Source organism: Petaurus breviceps, unplaced genomic scaffold, assembly GCF_028583685.1.
Source record: "Petaurus breviceps papuanus isolate PSGF00001 unplaced genomic scaffold, PetGlider_PUasm1.0 178, whole genome shotgun sequence".
NCBI classification, from domain to species: Eukaryota; Metazoa; Chordata; class Mammalia; order Diprotodontia; family Petauridae; genus Petaurus; species Petaurus breviceps.
Window position 1 is genome coordinate 14279673 of NW_027185777.1, and position 18357 is coordinate 14298029.

At 36.3% G+C, this 18357-nt stretch overlaps 1 protein-coding gene across 1 annotated transcript in view; it reads left to right on the top strand.

The window, feature by feature from the left end:
* The window catches only part of SPAG6 (sperm associated antigen 6), a 79739-nt gene that overhangs the window by 35288 nt on the left and 26094 nt on the right, over positions 1-18357 (top strand). Inside the window, exons 6-7 of the mRNA XM_069086293.1 lie at positions 15900-16105; positions 17225-17398. Of these exons, the coding sequence (XP_068942394.1) occupies positions 15900-16105; positions 17225-17398 (380 nt within the window). The remainder of the gene's footprint in view (positions 1-15899; positions 16106-17224; positions 17399-18357) is intronic.

The following is an 18357-nucleotide window of genomic DNA, read 5'->3' on the forward strand; positions in this document are numbered from 1 at the left end:
GTCAAAACACACAGATGTACCTTCAGGAGGCACCCACCGGATAAAACCCTTCTATTTCTCCCTCTGTCGAGGTCTGGGGCTAAATGATTACAGCTCATAAATAGGCTCTGTCTTAGAGATCCCATTCCAATTTCCTGCTATAATCTGGCGCCCACATGGAATTCCCACTGTAATTTCAATATTTCACAGTAGTTAGGGGTCTGGGACCCAGAAGCTCCCAGAAGAGATTACTGCATAGATTTTTCAGAAGGCAAGGAAATTGTTATTCAGTAAGATAAAAAAGAGGACATCATTCACATTCACCCCAGCATGGATAGAGGATTTGCCTCCAAATAATCTGATTTCCTTCTTAATGGCTTCTTAAAAAGCAGGGGAGGGGGCTGTGGATGTTGGTCTATGATGGGATATTTTACGCAGACCTTTCCACTTACTCATTAATAATAGCAAGAAGATGCTTGGATTCACAGCTGTAAACACCACAGATATGAAAGGGGAGTGCTGACCAAATAAAGCTCATACCTACAGAAAATTTGTTGAACTGAATTGAGTGGAGACGCATAGGAAACCATAATAGAATAGGTAGACACTAAGCAGGGAAGTGGAATAATAAGTATTATCTAAAAGCCTTTCCCTTGATGTTTGAAAAACAAATCTTTTTACAGTGACTTCTTTTTATAGGTCTCAAAGCATTTTGCAAATAATGAAAGGTAGCCAAAAACTTGAAAACCCAGAAATTCTGCATTTTATTTCCAGCATCGTATGATGTGTGCAATTCATTAAATTTCTGGGATTGAGTCACCATCAAGTGATATAATAATATATGCTTTGTAAAAATATTCTGAAGATTAATCAGCTATTCTTTTAAGCTTATGCCAACTCCCTGGGGAGAAGATAGCAAAGGTGGTGATTAATATCTCCGCAGAGTGGGTGCCTCTTGTACCCGTGTAATACCTTCTCCTACGATCCAATAGTTTTCCAATCTCCTTTTATTCTCCCAATCAATGTCCAAACTTCCTCTGATTTCTATCAGCGTTCCAACTTTAGAGAGAAGATGGCAGAATGAGTGAGCTCTGTTGGTCAGAAATGAATGTGGGATAAGGGGAGAATAAGAAATTAATTAAGCTCTAGCTTTATAATTCTGATTATAGCTGCTCCAGCCTTTTTTGGGGATGGGAGCACCAGAGGGACCATGTTATGAAACTCCTTTGGCCTCTCTGGAGCTTCTGTCTTGGCAACTTCTCTGCTATCTGGGTACTATTTATAGTCACAGCAGCTTTTGAGGGGGAAGGGAACTACACAGAACATTCATATGTTCCTCTGTAGACTCTGGCAGTGGCTAAAGATGGAACTAGAAACAGGGGTGAGAAGAATAGCTTGGCCAGAGATGTGTGAAAAGATGTAGGACAATCAAAAAATTTCAATGTGAATTTTTTCCTTTTGCTTTGAAAGATAGCCCGATCCACAGAGGAAGGCTGGAGTTGTGGTGGTTATCCCTTGGGTTATTTACATACTATTTCTATATTCTGGGGCCGATTTTGCTAATGGATGTCACTGTCATATTATAGAGGAGAAAACTGAAATAAAGTGATGTGTTCTGGATCACACAACAACTTATAATGGAACTATTTGGCAGGTTTTCAAGCCTTCCAAAGGACTCTGTGTTTCTTTTCACACTTCTGTAGTATTTGCTGATATTCTCTCTCTCTCTCTCTCTCTCTCTCTCTCTCTCTCTCTTCTTTTCATTTTCTCTCTTTTTTTCTCTCCATTCTGAGTATCTGAAAATCCTGCTGAGTAATGCTGTTTCTAATTCCTGATGGTTGGTTTCCACATGTGAGAACACTCCTCACCTTACAGCCGGATTTCAAAACACACTGAAGTCCCATGAGGTATTAAGAGATCAAATAGAAAATTACCATGTCAACCAAATAAGAGTCAATAAAATTGGGAGATAACATTGGAATTTGCTAAGTGTGGAGGGGAACGGTAGTGTAATGTTTTGAATATTTCTCATTGACTACATTCTGTGCTCTTGGAATGAAGAAAGGGAGGACGTACCTCTGCTCCATGGCTACAGAAAGGAAAACCAGCATAGTGGAATGAAATAGTGAGCTTGGCATCAGAGGAGATGGCTTTGCTGCCTGCCAAGTGACCTTGGGTAATTCACTTACCCTTTCTGAGTATTGTACTCTTTGTGAAATGAGGAGCTTAGATTATCTATAATGGTTTTTTTTATAGCTTTGCAATCCTATAAGCCTTGAAGATCAAATACAAGAGTAGTTTATAAAGGAAGAACAACTTGAATCTTTTACCATCTCCTAGAATGGGATGGGGAACCTGCAGCCTCAAGGCTACATGTGGCCCTCTAGATCCTCAAGTGGGGCCCTTTGACTGAATTTAAACTTCCCTTAATAAAAGTACTTGTTCTATGAAGCCCAGACCCAGTCACAAGGCTGAACCTAAGAACCTAGGAGACCAGATGTGGCCTCAAGGCTGAACATTCCCCACCCCTGTCCTAGTATGATGCACAAAGGAGAAGAATGGTACCACTCAAAATGTTTACAAACACTTTATTTCATACACATTCAAATACCAAAGACTTACAGGAAAAAGAGGAACAGGAAAGTGATGAGAAGAGGGAATGGAATTTTTTTTAAGTCTTAGGGTTTTAATTTTCGAAAAGGGCCAATGAAAGGTGATACCTTGACTCACGCATGAATAGGATTTAAGCGAGACAAAATTGCACAAACTTGTCAGCCTCACTCTCTCTTCCAGAGTCACTAAAGTCCAGTGGCAAGACAAAAGTCAAGATGCCTGGCGATGACCTGGGATGTGGTGGATGGATGGCTTTGGCATCTTCGATGTCTGACCAAGCTCTAAGCACTCTACAGTGCCTGCTTCAGCCAGCTCCATGGCTGCTGGAACATGTTCTCATCTGCCCATTCCACCAGGGGAAATCTTCACATGCTCAGAATAGACACCCTTCTAATTCAAGGAGGGATTGGAGGAGGTTGGAGGAGCCATGGAGGTGTCAGTTATCCTTGACCTGGTACAGCCTGTGTGCTGACAGTTTGCCAGGGTGTGGCTGCTGGGCATGCTATAGCTTCTTGTAGCTATAGGTGACAGTTGAGTGCCAGGTAGACACCAAAGGTGGGTGAGCAGCCCTGAAAGGGCTCACACCAGAGGTGCTAGCTCTCTTGGACATCACGTTTCTCAGAGGGACGTAGGAATAAGAGTCTGGGCAATGATTCAACTAAGTTAGTAGAAAGGGAACAACAACAATGATATCTATATAGTGACTGCTTGTGCCAGGCACTCTGCTAAGTGTGTTACAAATACGTTCTCATTCAATCCTCACAAGAAGAAACTGAGGCAAATAGAGGTTAAGTGGCTTTTCTAGGATTGGAGTAGGCAATGAGAAAGGCAAAATAAGAGATTTGATCGATGGGAGAAAGGGGAGATATCAGGGTTCAAGATCATAGAGTTGGAATAGTTTCAGGTGATGGAGGGGTCTAAGATAGGACCATCTGCTATGGTTGCATCAGATAAAATAAAGATGGGGTGATGGTAGTGCCTAAGGCTGCATCTGAGCTCAGGGCTTTCTGATTCTAGGCCCAGTGAGCCTGAAAATTAATATCTTCTAAGAAAGGGGTGGGGTAATGGGCTAGAATTTGATTTTTTTGTCCCCTTAAATATTATTAATCTAGGAAATGTATTTTTCAGATTCAAGCTAAACTTCTGATTACTATTTATATTTGGGAAGCATAATGCTGTTTTCCTTTATCTTTAGGCACACAAAAATATGATTTTTCTTTTTCTTTTATCTTGGGGCACATATAAATTTGAATGGCTCCATATGTATATGTGTATGACAATACATGTGTCACTGTATTATAAAATTTTAAAACCAACCAAACCTAACCCTTGACATCTTTCATCTCTTCATTGCTTTTAGTTTTCCTTTTCCTTTCTTTTTCCTCCTTCTAGTCTAGGTATTAATGATGAAGGATAAGTAAAATGGAAACAAATTGTTCTTCCCATCCATCTTTTGGCACTGGGACAGAATTTACTGAGCTGAATGAGGTTTAAATTTGATAGTAATTAATTATAATCTTTGGTGATGCACAGTGACATGGCCCTAGGTGGTTTTTAGCATTGTAAATATACATAAAATAGGTTGTTGTGAATTTTTTATATTTTCTGCATACTTTTGTTAGAGGTACATCAATGAGATCTGAAAGGTTTGCATTTGGGGGAAGAGTGCATCAAAATCACTTGTAGATTCTTTGGTAGGGACATTATTTGTCAATAATATCTCATAGATTCACTCTCATACTATGTTAAGAACTAAGAGAACATTGTAGAGCATCTAATTAAAAAAAAAAACCTTTTATAAAATTTTAAAACCAACCAAACCTAACCCTTTGGTGAGGAAGGAAATCCTTCCTAGAGCAGTAAGTAGCAGTAACCAGAACTTTGGCCCAGTTTCCTCCCCACAATAGATGTTCTCACTTGTTCCCTTGAAGGACATTCTTCCATACTTTTTCCCTATAGCAATTACTACCCCAAAACCTTGCCTTGGGGTTCTCCAGGGGTGTGTGCAGCTTCTCCCATGGGATCCTCTGGTGAACAGGCTGCCTTTTCCCCATGACTGCTTCCATACTGGGTATGATTATCTTTTGAACTAATTCCCACCCCTGTTACATTATCCTCTGAGCTCCCTCTCCCCAAATGATTTTGTCCAAAGCGGACTTCCAACAAGGAAATGATGACTCTGGTTGTATAGTGAGGGCCAGGGGCAGTTAGGTGGCATAGTGCATAAAGTCCTGGGTTTGAAGTCAGGAAGACACACATCCATGAGTTCAAATCTGGTCTCAAATACTTACTGTGTGACCCTGAGCATGTCACTTAACCCTGTTTGCCTCAGTTTCCTCATTTATAAAATGAGCTGGAGCAGGAAATGGCAAACCACTCCAGTATCTGCCAAGAAAACCCCAAATGGAGTCAAGAAAAGTCAGACATGACTGAAAATGACTGAATAAAATATATAGTGAGGGCTGTCTTCTATGTGTAGCATGGGGATGTTACAGTGTGCCTCAAGTGGAGGCAGAATAGATAGACATCACTAGTCTTTTCTCCCTTCATCCTTCTCCAAAGGAGACTTTATTTCCTGTCAGGATGAGAATCAGGAGGTTGAGACCAAAAGCTTGACCACCTGGCTCTTTTCAGAGAGGGGTGGTGTACTGGATTAGAATTTTATTTTTCTGCCCCCTTAAGTATTATTAATCTAGAAAGTAGGTTTTTCATATTCAAGCTAAGCTTCTGTTTGTTCATTGGGGAAAGGAGAGGACCCTTAGCTTTACTAAGGCTTTACTCCCTTCATACCAAGTATCAGTTCCACAATGAACACATATAGCAATTAGCAAAGAAACTCATTTATTCAAGTTGATGGCAAAACAGAAATCAGAGGAAACATACACAGAAAAATGTACACCAGTAACACAGAATGAAGAAGTTCTCCCATTGGGAGAAAGGGAACTCAATTCAACCAAGAGAGCGATGGAGTCTTCCCTTGCAATGCAGGGCTTTGGTTTCCACTAATGAAGAAAGAATCCCATACCAATGGGCTTTGGGACTCATATCACATTATATGCTTCCTATCAGTAAGGTACCAGAGTAACATAGTAATCTCCAAGATCCCTTCCATCTCTGGGAAACCCATCACTATGAAAAACATTAAGGTAGTATTACTCATTATAGAACATAAATATAGATGTAATGCTTATAAAACCATCTTTGGTAGAAATTGAGAAGTAAGAAGTAATATTATTAAAATTAGAAAGTAAATTTTTAAAATCATCACACTTGATTAAATGATTATTATGGAGGAACATTCAAAAAACAAGGGAAGCTTTCATTTTAAGGGATGGATTCATTTGGTCATCAGACTTGGTGATTAGCATTCGCTCCTTCTCAAATGAAAGAAGTTTCATGATGACAGTAGAAAGACCATTAGATTTGGAGTTAGAATCTTGGCCCTGTGACTTGCTTATCTTTGTGACTTGGACTTAACATCTAGGTCCTTAATTTCCACTTCGAGATTAGGAGTTTGACTTGAAGGCCTATAAGGTCCCTTCTAGCTCAGTTATGTTATAAAGTTAAGTTAAAGAGAATCCATTATCAATCCTTCAAAACCCTAACCCTCCCCAAACTTCCCTATTTTTATTGAGGTGATCACCATCCTTCTGGTCACCCAGGTTCAAAACCCTGAAGCCATCTTCTCTCACCTCATGCCCCAATATGCTATTATTTTCCACATACTTTTTTATTCTATATTTTCTCAATAGCTCACCTCCATCCCCTTTTCTCCATTCATATGATCATCTTCCTAAAGCACAAGTCTGATCACATCTTTGCCCTCTTCAAAAGTGGCTCCCTATTGCTTTCAGGATAAAGTGCAAGCTACTTAACTTCTGAAGCCTTAAGTCTTTTCTAATCCTGCTCCAGTTTATTTTTCTAAAGTCTTATTTTACATTCTTCTCTTTAGCATACTCTGTTCTAGTCAAACTGACTAACTACCTTGGCATTCCATCTCCTACTCACAAGCTGTCCCTCTTTCCTGGAATATAGCCCTTCCCTTCCCTGACTCTTTGAATTCCTTGCTTCATTCAAGCTTCCCATCCCACACCACCTATGATGGGAAGCCTTTCATAATTCCCCTGTTGTTTACATTCTCTCAGATGAACTGGTTTTAGGATTTACTTGTTTACATGTTGTAATGAATGTAAGCTTCTTGAGGACAGGGAGTGTTATTTGTCTTGCAATTAGTAGGCATTCAATATAAGGCTTATAGGATTTTTTACTCAGTCATTTCCTTTTAAGTTTGTGTTACTTTGATTCTGTTACAATTCTTAATAAATAGTAAACTATTAACAGGCATTCTTGATACATGAGTTTTCTAGACAACAGCATCACTGTTAAATTACTTTTTAAAAAGAACCTGGGGAACATATGTACAGTGTTTATAAAAGAAACTAAAATGTAAAGAAGATAAAAAGACACACATGACAGTCAATTGATCTTTCTAATTCCTGGGTCTGATTTTGTCTCCCTCTATCAGTAAATTCCATTGGTTCCCTATTACCTTCCAGGATCAAATATAAAATTCTCTATCTGGCATTCCAAATTTCTTCCTACCTTTCCACTTTTCTTATACATTACTCACTGATCCCACTCCTACCTCATGTGGTCTACAATCCAATGTCACTGTGCTATTCCTAAAACAAGACACTCCGTTTCCCGACACTTTGCATTTTCACTAGACCCCATGCTTGGAATTTTATTCCTCCTCATCTCTGTTTCCTGGGCTCCTTCCTTTAAGTCCCAGCTAAAATTCCAGCTTCTGTAAGAAGCCTTTCTTTATTCTCCCTCATTAATACCTAGTGCCTTCGGTCTACTGGTTACCTACAATTTATCCTCTTTTTATGTTTATACATCAATGTTTGGTTTTTTCAATTAGACTGTGAGCTCCTTGAAAGTAGGAACTGTTTTTTTTTTTTTTTTGTCTTTGTAACTCCTTGCTTAGCACAATATCTGGCACAGGATAGGCATTTAATAAATGCGTTTTGGCTTGATAATAGTGCTTTGCTGAACCTGAAATTACCCGACTGACCATGTTTCCAATGATCAGTCTAGTTAAGACAAGTTTTCAGTAAGGTGATCAGTTTCAACCAGTATCTGATAGTCATCGTCAGTAGCAGATGAAGCACAGAGTTCACAGCTGAAAGACTGTGAAATGAGCACATTTTCAGTGTCTGCTTGCCTACAGTTATCACTTTTTTCTTTGGGGAACCCCCAACATCGCTTTGGGAAACCCCTAGTGTTCCGAGGGACACTTTGGGAAACATTGGTTTTCACTCTATTTCATTCTGTACTACCCAGGATTATCTTATAGTGATGACCACATTCTGCACAGCTATTGAAGAGGCACATCAAGCAATAAGTAGAATTAAATCAAATACAGATCTTGAGGAGGAGTTAATCTAGTATAAGAGATCTTTCACTCCATAGGAAATACATAATACTTGAACTGATTATTTCCATACATACACATGCTACATGAAGACTCTTCTCAGTTTTTTGTTTCAGTCGAACATATTTGGCCAATGCGCAGCAATCTTTATCTTTTCAGCTATCTTCATCTACTTCCTAGTGAGAAGTCCCACTATGGACCCATTTTGGGAAAATTCCATAAAGAATTATTCCTAGAGGAAAAATGTCTTTTGGGTCAAATAGAGATTTTCTATCTAACTAAAATAAGACTGTAAGGTAGACACCTTTTTCATCATTTATACAGGCAGATTAGGTATGTCTGAGGCATTCCAGACTATAAGAGTAAATATCCACTTTCTATTTCTTAAATACATTATCGTTGCTTTTGTTATCACGGAGGGTTGAGGTTTAGGGGTATTTACTTTCTGTATCAGCTTATTTGGGGCTGTGTTAAAGTGGAGTTCAATGCTAATTACCCAATTCGCATTTCTTGTTATTTGCTTTTAAGTTCTCCCACCTTAAGAACCAGAGGAGGCATGAGCTCGCCAATTTTGGCCTCTTTGCTTCCCCTTTGAGAAATTCCAGGTTGATTTTATAAAGGAGTGGGGGTGGGATGGGGGGGAGTAGTTTATAATGTTATTGCATCTGCCCCAAGTGATCCTAATTTATCACTCAGTTGTGATTTATCCAGGTGAATGTGATAGCATTTTACCAACCTCTTTTAAAGGAACTGGGGCATCTTGACATCAAACCAATCATCTTAAACAAAGTTAAATCCCTGAAAAAGAAAGGTTAAACAAATAGAAAGCAAATTTCTTCATAATCTCAGCAGTGTCTAAATAACAAACAAGGGGTTGATATGTTGATATGTTCAAGTTACAGTCAATTATGTAAATTCTGATTTAATTATCACCATGCATTATTAAACCAAAATAAGATTGCTTTCATTTTGGAAGCGATGGAAAACAATTAGATTAGTTTTTAAGGGATTATAATTATTGAGGCTATAACTGAAAAAAAAATCAAATACATTTTGCCCATCACAGAAAGCATCAGGCAGAACACTGACTTAAATTTCTTGTACTAAGTTATGACCAGATTTGTAGATGTGTATACATGTTAAGGCCATATGCAAAAACTGGCCCATCTTTTTTAATTGGCAGATGGAAGCTACCCAAATACAAAGAAAAGTTTGACTCATGAATGGAAAAACACCAAAATTAAACGTAACTTTTGTAGGATTTTTAAAAAGGGAGGTTTTTTTAAAAAAAAAAAAAAACAAGCAAGTTAATTACATTTTAAATTAACAATAAAAAGCAATGAAAATAATAAAAGTTTAGAAATCTGTCCTTAACAATTATATTAAAACTACACTCTTATTGTTGTGATTCCTAAATTAGATTCCCAAATGAGAACTTTTATCTTTAGAATGATCCTTTCCATGAATTCTTGCATTGGATCACTTAATCTGTTTCTTTCCTGAGTCCTTTTCTTATGGTTACATAGGTATAAGATTTAAGCAAATTTAGCTTCCCACTCCCCCTTCTCAGCCAAATTTTTAGGTTTCCATCTTTTATTTAATATTTATTAGTGGTCTTAAAACATTAAGGTGCTTCCAGAACCTCACTTTAATATTTGCTATCCTCCCATTCACAAATCCCGATCTTGTTTGCTGGTCCCAGCAGGCTAGCTTTTCATTTGATCTCATGCTACAGAAACATGGCTCCAAAACTGAAGGAGAGAGGATTGTAGACCAAGTCACCATAGCCAGGATTGAAGGGCAGAGTTGAGGCCATTAGGAGGACAGTTAAGGCAAAAACCATTTAAAAAAATAATGGCCTTGTTTCCTCAATTATACCCTTTGAAGGCATTACTTCTTCCTTTTCATTCAACATGGGGTCAAGCCCTTTCCAATGACCCTAGCATGCAATTTGTTAGAATGTGTGGTTGATGAATTAATATTTATGCCTCCAATCATCATAAAAGTCATTTTTAAATTTCTAGTTTGTGAGTCATTCCTGTCTTCCCTTCCCTCTAACTATCCAGTTGTACGATTTTTTTTTAAATCACGAGAGCACCGTGAATCAATTTTCTGCTAGTAAAGAAATATTTAGAATCTGAACCTGAGCCAAAATGGTCTCTCTTTACCTTTTTCATTTATATTTTAAATCACGGCCAACTAAAGAATAATTTCAAGGCATTCTACTAGATTCTGGAGGAGAAGAAGAAGGTGGCAAAAATGATTTGGAATCGCCCTCAATGAGTTTATAATCTATTGAGCTTTTGAACATATATTTCTGGAGCTCCAACACACTCCCCACAAATTCTAAAAGATCGATATAGCCCTCATTGTGTTAAAGAAAACAGCTAGACAGCAACTCTATTAGAGCCCAACGAAGGGAAAATACTGAAAATGTAAGTTTTTTCCTATCGTACATATTCAGAGAGCCATATCTTTGTAAGTTCCATCATATATTTTCTAGAGGAATTATAGATATCATCAGAAGAATTTTTTTTAAAAGGTGAGGGAAACAAAAGAGAAGAGTGATTAGCTGATCTTTGTTTCTGATGTCACCATCCCACGGAGAAGGTTGGCTCAGTTTCGCTGCTCAACAATGAGCCATTCATGGGGTAGAAAGGCACCAGTTATTCCTTTACTGACATGGTCCAGTATCAAATCTGCACACTGTACGTTCACTTGTCTGCAAGCATGCAATGAGCAGCTTTTATAATTCCTATCCTTTCTGAGTAAATGAGATGCCATTCAAATAACTTGCCTTTATTACTGATAATGTGCAATTATTAAAATAGGTTAATATTTTTTAAGATAAATAATACCCTGAAAGGTAGCTTTTTAAAAACAACAGTAATATAGTAAGGACATGATTTAAGGGAATGAGGGAAAGCATGAAAATCTAAAGAGAAAGACTACTTCTGCTTTTTATCAAGTAATAGATTAGTTGAAAATGAGTAGTGATGCCTTCTCTACTGTTTTTTCCACACAGGAGATGAAATTTTCCTTCATTGTTTAAAAAAAAGAATCAAATGTCACTGATCTCATATACTATGGGAATGTTTCTTTTTCTTGATATAATAAATCTTTATATTCTTACTAATTTATGTAATTATCTTCAAACCTATCATAACATTTTACATTTATAGAATTCTTTGTGTTTCGTGTATATTAACCTATTTGAACCTTGAAACAACCCTGTAAATGTAGGATGAGTATTATGATAGCTCCTTTACATAAAGAATAACTAAAATTCAAAGGTCAATTGGATTTCCTAAATGAATGGAACCCCAAAGTGGCCTCACAAGGAGGTGAGTATGGGTGCTCTGATGACAAGTCCAGGGCTCTTTCTGCTTCATCTTGCTCTTTCTCATTTTGAAGAACAAAAGCTACATTTTGAAAGGAAATAATTTGGTGGTTTGCCTATAATTTAAAATAACAAATGTCTTAACATCTTTACCAACCTTATTCATGAGTTCATCATTCACCGCTTTTTTGCCCAAGGCATTCAAGATTGAACATGCCTGAAAACCATTTTTTCTCTTAAAAGTCTGAGTCAGATAAGGAGGCTGATGAAATATCATGTGGTTTTCTAACCTCCACTTTATTACGTTCCATAAAGGGACCTTCCCTACCTCACCTTTCTACTTTTGAACTACTCTGATTATTAGGAATAATTACCATCACCTTTACATAAAATCTTGTTTGCAAAGTGTCTTCCTCACAGCCACATGACACAGATCAAGAATTATCATCACCTGACTAACTTTAATAGCCTGGGATCTTCTCAGCAATGCAAGAGTATAAGATAACTCCAAAAGACTCATGATAGCAAAGGCTATCCACATCCGGAGAAAGAATTGCAGAGTCTGAATGCAGGCTGAAGCAAACTACTTGCTCTCTCTCTTTTTTGTTTTGTTTTGTTTTTTCTTCCTCGTTCATTCCATTGGTTATAATTCTTCCTTACAACTTGACTAATTTTTAATGTGAGGTTATATGTAGAACCTATTTCGGATTGCATGCCGCCATAAGGGGGGAGAGGGGAGAGGGTGGGGGAGAAAATTTGGGACTCAAAAACTTGTAGAACTGAATGTTGTAAACTAAAAATAAATACATTAAAAAAAAGAATTCTCATCACCACTTTACAAATAAGGAAACTGAGGCCTGAGGGTAAATTAAGTGACTCATCCATGGATGTGTAACCATGTAAATGTCAGACCTGAGACTTGAACTCAGGTTATCTTGACTTCAAATTCAACACTCTTCCTGCTAGGATCCAGTGATGTATGATACAATAAAAAAGAACATGTGCTTTTTGGATTCAAATTTATGATTTGATCAGTTTAGGGAATTTCTAATCTGGAAAAATCTTTCCTGTTATATAGACAGGCAGCTTATCTATAGTCTATAGTTTTAGAGAGTTGCCTGGAGAATAGAGAGGTTAAATGACTTGCTTGTGGCCAATCAATTAGCAACATTTAATAAAAACCTACTGGGTGTCAGGCATTGTGCTAGTGATATAAAAGTTAGATAGTCCCTGTACTTGAGGCTCTGTAATATATATGTCACACACACACACACACACACATACACATACACAAGAGATAATTTTGGGAAGAAGGCCATGGCAATTCGAAAGCAGGAAAGATTTCATGTAGAAAGTGATTCTTTAATTGAGTCCAAGGACAATGATGTGAGAGACATGGATATAGTAATGACAAAATTTGGCAACTGATTGGACCTAGGAGGTGAATGAAGGTGAGGCTGACACACAAAGTCACAGATATTGCTGATTGTCTAGTATGTAATAGGGGCAAGGACTTGGGTCTGGGTCTTCCTGACTCCAAGGCTGGCCTTCTTTCTATGACATTATATTGCCTTTACCAATAAATTATAGACACACACACACACACACACACACACACACACAAGAAATGGAATGACATCATGCAGAGATTTTCAAAGTGCAGTTCAGGGACCCCTAAGGATCTCTGAGAGACTATCAGGGGGTCAATAAGGTCAAAACTATTTTCGTAATAATGTAACACGTTTTAATATTGGTAGAGATAATCCACATAAACAAAAGTTCTTTTGGAGGAAGGGTAAATTTTTAAGAGTATAAAAGGATCCTGAGATAAAAAACATCTGAGAATTGCTAGAAGAGTGGATAGAGATTGATCTTATGAGTCAAGAAGACTTGGTCTCCATTTCCATTTCTGATGCCCATCAGCTTTGTGACGAGGCAAATCATTTAACCTCATAAGGCCTTTGGCATCTTCTCTAAGGATAGAAATTAGAGATGAAATGCTTATTTTCATCAGCAGAAGGATTTCCCATGCCAAGAATTTCCTAACCAGTGAAACTGTGTAAACAATAAATAATAAATCAATTGATAAAGGTATATGTGTAGATAAGTACAATACCTTCTATTTTTAGTACAATACCTTCTATTTTACACTACATCCTTCTTCATATGAAATTGAAAACTATCTCGTTTTAATGTCTACCCACCATTACTAGCTCTGTCCTCTGCATCTCTTTAGACTGTCTAATCTCTCTACTATAGGATAGTTCTTCAAATATTTAAAAACAGCTTGAAGACTATCTGTCATGTTTAGCCTCATTCCAAATTACTGTATGCATAAATCAAGGGTGCTCAGGAGGGTAACAGAGTGAGTTGAGTGGTTAAAAACAACTAGAAGAATTTAATTTAATAATATTATCTACTGTGGGAAGATAGGAGGACAACACAAGATATGATCCCTACCTTCATGGAACTTAGAGTCGTGTAACAGAGATTGGTTTGAGCTTTGCAGTATTTGGGGAAGGAGTAGATGTAAGCCTAATGATTTCACAGCAGAAGAAAAAGTACATGTGGGGATTGTGAGAATGGCAAATAAAACTTATTTATAATCTAAAAGGAGAAATATGAGCTGATATGGTAGTTTGATGGCTCCTTTGAAGCAAATAGGTTCTGTTCATTGTCCATGTATTAAGTTTATTATAATATATTATATATGTTAAGTTTTAATGTGACCTAGCTAAATATGTGTGTATGACAAATAATAGATTGTCTGGACTCTATAATAGCCTACACCATTTGAATTGAATATATAGTGGAAACATTAAGTTGCTTGATGGATAAAGGATCAGAAACATAAACAGTTCAACTTTCAATGTAGTTCTATTACTCTCATGCTTTACAAAAGGTGAATATTGGGAAAGGATACAATAAGCTATCTTTCCAGTCCAGTGATAGTATCACCTGTCCACTCTTCAGTCTCCAGACACTTGCTGTAGCTGCTTTGAAGCTGTCTCAAGAGGGATCTGTTTTATTGCTAAGTTGATACTACAGTAGTCTGTTGTTACCTTTGTCTTCTGTCTTTATTTTTCTTTTACTTGCTTTTAGTTTGGGAGAAAATTACATGCTAACATCCCTTCGTGTTCAGCAACCAGATGCATTTCTAAGTGAGGCAATTAAAATAAAAATGTTGAGCTCTTCATTTGTCATGTAGATAATGCATAAGCCATAACTTAGTTCCTATAGCCTGTCTAAATTGTAAATATCACGTGATAGACACTAAGTGCTTCTGTGCTCTTAAAATAATTTAGAGAAAACCACAAAGTTGGGGCAAATAGCAGCTGCCTTTTCTAATGGTGTTTAAGTAATTTCTATATTTCTGAAAAAATAAAGTTTTATTAGCAGCACATCCTCCCCTTTTTCAAATAAAAGAATTAAGCACATCTTAAGTGAAAGCCATTGATTAAAATGCTCAATGAAAATCCAAGTCACTGAGATATAATAGTTTTAAGTTACAGTGGAACTATAAAAGTAGGGAAATGAGAGAGACCACTTTGAAAGGAAGGCTGTAAACCCCCCCCCCCTTTTAAAGGACGTTTTATTTTTTTTCCATTTAAAACAATTAACAGACATTTAAAAATTTAGATATGAACAATATCCTAATGATACTTTAGCTCTGGGGTTACTTTTCAAAGTCTTTTCACATGGATTCTGTGGGTCTTTCTCCAATTATTCAATATTTTAAAACTGGTGCTTTCTATAACCAGTATTACTGAATATGCACATTAATCAGTATATCATATGGTGAAAACATTCAAATTACCTAAAATATTGCCCTGATTCTTGATCTTCAACATGGTAAAGATTAACTGATTAAACATTAACATTAATTAAATGTTTAGCATTTAGATGCATCATAGAACATGGTTTTTAATGGGAAATCATGTTTTAAAAGTTCTTAAATATGTAGTGTAACTAGACATTTGTATTGCATTATAAAGAAACAATCATTTTTGGTAAGTGATGCAAAAGGAATGGAATTTAAAAAAAATCCTTTCTTACTGAATTGACATATGATCCATGTTAATGTTTGCTTACATAAATAGGACAAATACTGCCTAATTAGGATGGTTGGTCAAATTTTGGTACTTTAATTTTCTCTGTTATTGTAAACCATGCATAAAATGCTTGCCTATTGATAAACGCAAAATAGTCAGGGCTTAAACAGCTGACATCTGCTTACTCTCTCTCTCTCTCTAAAATAAAAAAAAAAAGCAGAATAACAAGCCATTTCAGCTTAATCTACCTCAAATGTGTGCATGTAAATGGAGGTCCATCGATTGACCTGTATTCTTTTCAGCTCAGGATTGGTCCACATGGTTTATGAAAACCAGGAGGGCTGATTTGAAATGCAGATGTCGAGACAGCGCAGCTCACCCTCCCCTTTTTTTCTTTGCTGTATCTGTCAGGGTGAAAAATGGCTTGCACAAGGGTCAGTCACCCATACTCACTTAATTACTTTTCTTGGACCCACAGAACTGTCGCAAGCTGTGGTGGATGCGGGAGCAGTGCCCCTTTTAGTACTCTGTATCCAGGAGCCAGAAATTGCTTTGAAAAGGATTGCTGCCTCAGCTCTCAGCGATATTTCAAAGCATTCTCCAGAGTTAGCCCAGACAGTGGTGGATGCGGGAGCTATTGCTCACTTAGCACAGATGATTCTGAATCTTGATGCTAAACTGAAGGTACTTTAAAAATATATTAAAAAAAAACCAGAACGTTATCTATTATTAATAGTAGGAAACAAACATGCGTATGAATGGAATTGTTAAAATTTTAGAAGTAGTCACTCAGTTTTTTTTTGAGGACAGATGTTACCTTGCATAGCCCTTCTGATGTGTAAAAATAATCCATTAAAATATATTTTTTTAGAAATAGAATCACAATTAGGAAAATTGCTCTGTGATAGAATGAAGTATTGCAAGAAACATCAATGCATCCATGTTAGTAGTGGTAATAATCAAAACATTCCCACTAATAAAAATTCTTGTTTTATGTAGAACATCATAATGCCATGTTAATATTAATAGTATTGTTTTGTTTATAGTTTATTACTTTTTAAATGCGATTTTAAAATTAATATAAATGTTATACGGTGTCTCAAAAAACCTTAGTGTTAAAAGTCACCAAAGATTTTTGTGACATCTTTTATATATTATACTTTTTGAATGATATTTTGTTTTTCCCCAATTACATGTAAAAACAATTTTAACATTCATTTTAAAAAATTTTAACTTTCATTTTTTTAAAAAGAGTTCCAATCCTCTCCCTCCCTCCTTTCCCTCCCCCTCTTCGAGATGAGCAATTTTATATAGATTATACATGAACAATGACATCTTGTATATTTTTAAATGTTTAAAAAACCTAATATTTACATTAAAGTAAAAGGAGGATTATTTGAGATGGTATCATGTGTTATGACAAAATTAAAATCTCCAGCCTGTTAGGTCAGTTTTTAGCAACAGTAACCTAAATATGCTATAAATTTCTATTTTGGATGGGGCATAATTTAAGGAATTTTGTTAAGTTGAAGGTAATTTTATTTGATCATTTACTGTTGTATGAAACTTTAGTAGAGTAAATGGAAAAGAAACCTTTTCCTTTAGAGACCAGTGAGCATTCTTAGTTAAAAACACATGGATATGAATGAAACATATGAATACATGCTTGTTTTCCTTTATGCTAAAAACTGAAAATCTATATAGAAAAGTTTATAAAAGTTTATGAAGTAATGAAAGTCTGAAAAAAATTGCTTACAATCCCTCTCTAATAGAGTCTAAATAATCATTCTTATTCTATAATAGCGTCAAGTGCTTTCTGCTCTTAGTCAGATAGCAAAGCATTCGGTGGACCTGGCGGAAATGGTTGTCGAAGCAGAAATTTTCCCCGTGGTTCTTACGTGCCTAAAGGACAAAGATGAATACGTCAAGAAAAATGCTTCAACTCTAATTAGAGAAATAGCAAAACATACTCCTGAGGTAAAAAGTAAACAACAACAAAAAATATCTCCACAAATCTCTTGCAAATAAAATAGCACATTAGCTTCATTTTTGCTATTTATAGGGCACAGGGATTGTGGCTTCCATTGCATGCTTGGTTGGTTAGATTGATGGACTTGGAGTCAGAAGTCCCAAGTTCTTCCCATCACAAACTCTATTAAAATGACTTTGGGCAAGTTATTTCAATTCTCCCAGAGTGGGGAGAATACTAGTCATTACCACATTCTTGATCTTTTCTCAGGCAGGTATGCAGAGTTTTTCAGAATCACTTGAGATCCTTGCATAATAGACACTGTATTTGTATAAAGGTTACACAGAATGACACTATTTTCCTTTCTGGTGTCTTCTACATGAATAGAAAATATGAAATAATAAGATGCAGAGACTGAACAGACTCTGAAGTAGTTTCTGGTTTTCTTTATGTTTACTTTTAGCAATAGACACATTGACTAATCACTCTTCATTCCTTTAAAGTATATATTTTTCATCTCATCAAACATCTTAACTTGACCTAGAGTGTTCATGATTGAAATAAAATCACTTAGAGATCATTACTAGCAAAGGAAAGATAATTATATTGGAATATTTCCTATGTGACACTGTATTTTCTACTCAATGATTAATCATCCTTATTACCCACACATTATGATTGTTAGTTTCAACAGCTACCTAGTTATGAGCTAGCCCTAGGCTGAGTCTAGGTGAGGAATTCTGACACCCATTATAATAGGAATAAAAGTTGTGCCATCAATGCATGAAAAATTAAACTACAGAATAAGCCACACTGTGTATATATTGATGCATTGAAGCAGCAGGAATGTTACACTTAGTTATTTCTTCAGTAAATGTATAGGAAATTCATGAAATGTTTTTTTCCAAAGATTACATTTTACTTTCTTCAGAAGTAAACCATGATAAACTTACATTTTACTAAAGAA